Raw genomic sequence first — 5306 nt, 5'->3', positions numbered from 1 at the left:
GAGGCTCCCGCTGGTGGGGGCGGCGGTCCGCGACCGTAGCCGCCGCCCGGTGAGCCGGCCATGCCAGGCGGAGGCGGTCCGCCGCGATCCGGCCCGCCCGGGGGTCCGTGGCGGTTGTAGCCTCCTCCACTCGGTGGCGGACCTCCGCCGCCGAAGCCGGCCCTTGGTCCATAGCCTGGGCGAGGCGAAAGTCGAGAGATGCGCACAATGGTCAGCCTCGCGGTCAGCGCTGCGGACACCGGGGACCTTGTCTGAACAGAGCGTGAAACGAAGCATGGCGGGCACTCACCTCCTGGTCCGCCGCCGACCCCACTCATCGGGCCGCTGCCAAACGTCATCGAGGAGCCGAACCCGACGGGCCTCTCGAGGTCCCTCGGCTTGGGCAGGCCGCGCTCCTCGTACGCCTTGTTGATCGAGTCGATGATCTTTTGCACCTGGTCCGGCTCGAGGCCCGAGTAGTAGTCGCGTACATTCTGGATGTGGTTCCTGCCGCTGTTGTGGGCCTTACGCACTGCAGGGAGCGGTGGATGTGGCGGAGGACGCGATGGAGCAGAAGCGGGGGAGACACGGTCAGCTGGTTCGTGTCACGGGCGATGCCGGTCATCAGACGGTGCTAGAGGTCCACCCACCCGAGATGGAGTCGTGCGTCAGGAAGACGTCGCAGTAGTCTGTTGCGGGACAAGAAGACGGGATCAATCAGCACATGCGTCGGGATCCATGACAGGCATACGCCCATGGGTCGCACTCACCGCAGTAGTGCTTTCCCTTGGTCATGGTGGCAGAAGTTGCTGAACCGGGCGGAGAGGGGGGTGCCTAGATCGAGGTAGGTCGCGCCGCTTCCGTGCTACGTCGCTCGAGGTCGTTGCCTCTCGGCGCTCTTCAGTGTTCCACAGGGGCGTTGCCTTGGTTCCGTGGCAGTGTACGATGAGCTGCGGGCTTGCTGCGGACTAGAAGACGGATGTGCGGGGCGAAGGTCGTGAGTGGCAGTCGTCGAGATGGAAGGACGAAGGTGACAGCGGCGTAGCGAGAAGGCGAGGAGCGCCTGGCTGCTGGCTGGGCCGTCTTCCGAAGCCAGGCCAACCTGAGGCCGGATCCGCGCCCCGCTCAGCCTGGCCCCTGGCAGGCCTCGTCCGCCCCTGGCCCCGCGCTCCCCTGTGCACTCCACATTTGGGGTTGCGAGCCAGGGTGCACCTGCAGCACCCACCACGGCCGCAGCCGCTGTGGTACCGCCACGGCCACCACCTCGACCTCGACCACCACCACCACAGACACCGTCCTCTATCTTGACCACCTGGCCCTGATTTATCGCCAATGGCCCTCTGATGCGATCCTGGCAAGCTACGTCGCCCACTCACGCGCTGTGCATCGACTCGACCGGAGCTGCTCATCGGCCGCTTTCCCGACGAGAGAGCTGGCTGTTTCGGATGCTCTGCCGGCTTGGACTGGCCACCGTTCGTGCTGTGGCGCTTCAAGGTTGAGCGCTGCTTTGTCGCTGCTCGAGCATCGGCCGACGGGAGCTGTTGCGATACAGCACGACTGCTCCGCTGCTCTTCCAGCGCATCCCCTCCGCGCTCGTCCGTGACAGTTCGCCCGGTCGTCTGGCCCACTCCCCGACTGGGCTCCCTCGGCCCTCAACCGCGGCACAGCCATGCACCTTCCGCGCCACACGATCGAATCGCACGCCCCAGTTCCTCTGTTTAGCAATGCCGCCTTCTCATCGCCCTCGACTGCGGCTCTGGGCGATACCTTTGGGCCCCCCTCAGGCAGCGGCTATGCACGCCACAACCAGAGGGCCGTCGAACAGCCAGACGGACCGGCGCTCTCGGACCCCTCCCTATTCGCCTGCGCGACGCCATCGGGCTTTCTGGTCGCGCAGTGCGAGCCGCTCAAGGTGGTAGCACGGCGTCACTGGCCTGCATCTCAGGGAGGGCTCTCGCACGCTGTGCCTGTGCAGCATTCGTCGCTTCTCGTCCTCGTCGGCGGGGGCCGCGTGCCCAGGTTCGCCCCCAACAAGGTCGTGCTCTGGGACGAACAGGCCGAAAATGTCCCTTCCGACCCTTCGAATCGCTCCCGGGGCAGTGGCAAACAGAGGGCAGCGTACGACCCGCCCCGACATTCGCTCTCGCGCCAGGCATCGACCGTCTTTTCGGCAGGCTCCAAGTTCGACAGCATCTTGCACGACGCCCAGCTGACCCAGCACCGAGGCAGTCAACCTCATGACGACCAGGAATCTGCGTTCAACAACGACGACGTCAGAGACTGGCAGCGTGCGGCATCGACATCGCCTCCCGACAGTCTGCGCTTCTCTCGGACCTCGCTGGTCGACTTCGACGACCTCGAGGATCATCGCCAAGGGCGTCCGCTCCCCTCGTTGAACGCATCAAGGGCGACCCAGACTGCAACCTCGCATGGCAGAGAGCCAGAAGACGATGCTGATCCTAGTTCCGCAATGGAAGCCAGCTTCGGCGCGAGCTCGATCGGGATAGGTCGGCTGCAGAGGGCATCTCAGACGGACGGCAGCGCGGGCTTGGAAGAGAGCATGCACAGCAGCCAGCACGGCATGCGCTCGTCGTCGGCTTCGATCATGGCGAGCTCCGCTGGCCTCGACGATCCCTTCGCCATCGACGAGCCGCGATCGAGGTCGCCGTCACCCACCAGCACATCCTTTAAACCTCTCAAGCAGCCTCTTGACGAGGTTTCGCCGCGGATCGCCTCCTTGTCGTCGAACGCCTCGCTTCCGGACGCGAGAGCAGAGTCCCGATCGACGTCGCCGCCCGGATCAGGCGTCAGTTCCCTCTCCGCTTCGGCCATTTCCACGGCGTCGGGAAAGAGCACGAGCGCGAGCACCAGCACGAGCACCGTGCTGGACGGCAGCGAAGGCGACACTGCCGGCACCTCGAGACCGAAGCGGGCGCCCGTCAAAGGGCGCGAGGTGGCAGAGCTCGAGTTCGGCGAGCTGGTCCGCGGCATCCGCGTCGCCACCGTCGCCGCCGCTTCGCCTAGCTCGGCGCAGTCGACGCAGACCGGTGGCACAAGTGCGGCGACCACCTTCCTGGTTGTGCTGCTCTCGTCCAAGGCGATCGTGTTCGAGCTCTGCCAGCGCTCTCGCGAACATGCGGGCGGCGGCGGCTGGACCATCACCAAGCGGGTGGCGGTCGACACCTACCGCAACGTCCACGGCCTCGGCGCCGTCGCTCCGAGCTCGGCCTCGTCCGCCGTCGTGGCCGTGCCTGGGCGGCAAAAGGGCCACGTCCAGATCGTCCACCTCCAGGCAGCAGCAACACCACCAGGCCGAGAGCGGCCACAAGCGGCGTCTACCGGCGGTTCCGCGACTCCACGCCCAGCCCCTAGCGGAGCGTCGACCATGATCGTCGCCCACGAGTCTTCAATTGCCGCGATCGCGCTGAGCCCGTGCGGCAAGCTTCTGGCCACCGCATCGAGCAAGGGCACGCTGCTGCGGATCTGGTCGACCGCCAGGCCTGCCTCCCAGGGATCCAGAACGGCTGCGGCTGCCGGGCGTACCGGCTTCGGTGCCTCGCTGGTACGCGAGCTGCGAAGAGGCACCGACCCGGCGCGCATCCTTGGGGTGGCCTTCGCGCCGGACGCCTCGGCCATCGCCGCCGCCAGTGACAAGGGCACGGTGCACATCTTCCAGCTGACGGACGTCGTCGACGGGCAGCGGGGCTCCGCGTCGGCATCTGCCTCTCCGTCCGCGTCGTCGACGTCCAGCAGAGCGGACGGTAGGGCTGCATTTGGCAGCACCGCGTCCAAGTACCTGCCGGGCGGGCTTGGGCAGCTGGCCAACCACATCCCAGCGTCGATGCTGCCGCAATACTTCAAGTCCGAGTGGAGCGGCGCCCAGTTCCGCGTGCCGCTCAAGACGTTCGGAGCCGACAGCCGCGCTCCGCCACCGCCGTCGACGCCGTCTTCGTCGTTCCAGGAGAGCGACGAGGCTTGGGCTGGCGGTGGCAACGACGGTGCTGCAACTTCGGCGGCGAGGGCTGCAGGGGCCGTGAGTGCCAGAAGGGACGCGGTCAGGAGCCTGGGCACAGAAAAGTCGACCGACGGCGCCTGGGCCGCCATGAAGGGCCGGCTCGAAGACATCCGCAAGGGCGAGCCGGGCGTCGACGAGCGGATCTTCCTGTGCTGGGTGACGCTGCCCGAGCGAAACGCGGACGAGGCGTCGAGCAGCAAGCCTCGACGGAGGTCGACCGGGCCGCCGCCGTCGCCGTTGTCGTCGTCGAGCTCGTCTGCGAGCGCGGGCACGTCGATCCGCGACCTGCGGGACCGCTTCCGCCTGATTGTGCTGACGACGTCGGGCGCGTGGTACAAGGTGGCTCTGCAGCAGCGCGCGTCGGCGGACGGCGACGCCGACAATAGCAGCAGCAGCGGCGACGGCCAGAGGCACGACGAGGTCAACGACGGGAAGGTTTCGACGGTGCTCGACATGTACCGCGAGGATGCGGCCAGCGGCGGCGGCGGCGGGGGCCGTCCATCGAAGGGCGACCGGCATGCGCTGGGTTGCAAGCTGGAAGAGTATCGACGCTTTGGCGAGAGCATCGACGGGTGGGAGTTTTGAGCGGGCGGCGGCACGACACAAGGAGCGCGCCCCTCTGGTCCGCAGCAGCAGCAGCATTGACAGCACCGACAGCACCGACAGCACCGAAAGCACCGCATACCAGCTCGATACGACACGATGCGACCCGACGACGTTCCCTGTCCAACTCTTCCTCTCTCTCACACACACACATTTCATGCCTGGCTTGACCGACGCCTTGCACGCTGATTATACCTTGTCTCAGTTCCCATGATGATGTCGCCTAGTCTCGATCCGCCGCCCAGTTATGTGCACTCCGTGTGGTCCCACGAGGGAGCCAGAGGGGGGAGCGGCTAGGCAGGGAGGACCTGTTCGCCGGCGATCTGACCGCACTCTTTGCACCTGCGCCCCTCTGCGTCGGCCTTCCACCCGTCGATGATGGGCTTGAGCTGTGTGCCGAGGTCGGTGCACTGGAATTTGACCTCTTTGATGAGGGTGGGTTTGTCGTGGACCTTGTTGGGGCAGTACCACCGCATCGCGTCTGCCCAGCAGGGGGAGGAGGAGGAGGAGGAGGAGGAGGAGGAGGAGGAGGAGGAGGAGGAGGAGGAGGAGGAGGAGGAGGAGGAGGAGGAGGAGGAGGAGGAGGAGGAGGAGGAGGAGGAGGAGGAGGAGGAGGACGGAGGAGGAGGACGGACGGACGACGCGCGACGACGCGACGCGTACGACGGTACGGTACGGGTACGGTACCGTACCGTACGTACGTACGTAC

At 66.6% G+C, this 5306-nt stretch overlaps 3 protein-coding genes across 3 annotated transcripts in view; 1 reads left to right on the top strand and 2 right to left on the bottom strand.

The window, feature by feature from the left end:
* Nucleotides 1-223: 223 nt before the first annotated feature.
* On the bottom strand, nt 224-774 carry PFL1_05244 (uncharacterized protein; the record flags this gene model as incomplete). The annotated part of the gene is made up of 4 exons (XM_007882772.1): nt 224-246; nt 290-511; nt 630-668; nt 750-774. The coding sequence occupies 4 exons, from the start codon at nt 772-774 to the stop codon at nt 224-226; spliced, it is 309 nt and encodes a 102-aa protein (XP_007880963.1).
* An 874-nt stretch (nt 775-1648) lies between these two features.
* Nucleotides 1649-4579, top strand: PFL1_05243 (uncharacterized protein; the record flags this gene model as incomplete). The annotated part of the gene is made up of 1 exon (XM_007882771.1): nt 1649-4579. The coding sequence occupies one exon, from the start codon at nt 1649-1651 to the stop codon at nt 4577-4579; it is 2931 nt and encodes a 976-aa protein (XP_007880962.1).
* Nucleotides 4580-4890: 311 nt separating this feature from the next.
* Nucleotides 4891-5306, bottom strand: part of PFL1_05242 (uncharacterized protein) — a gene marked incomplete at both ends in the record, with an annotated part of 917 nt that continues 501 nt past the window's right edge. Inside the window, one exon of the mRNA XM_007882770.1 lies at nt 4891-5078. Within this exon, the coding sequence (XP_007880961.1) occupies nt 4891-5078 (188 nt within the window). The remainder of the gene's footprint in view (nt 5079-5306) is intronic.

Source organism: Pseudozyma flocculosa (assembly GCF_000417875.1).
Source record: "Pseudozyma flocculosa PF-1 unplaced genomic scaffold scaffold00018, whole genome shotgun sequence".
In the NCBI taxonomy this organism is placed as follows: Eukaryota; Fungi; Basidiomycota; class Ustilaginomycetes; order Ustilaginales; family Ustilaginaceae; genus Pseudozyma; species Pseudozyma flocculosa.
This window is presented reverse-complemented; position numbering and strand designations above follow the sequence as displayed.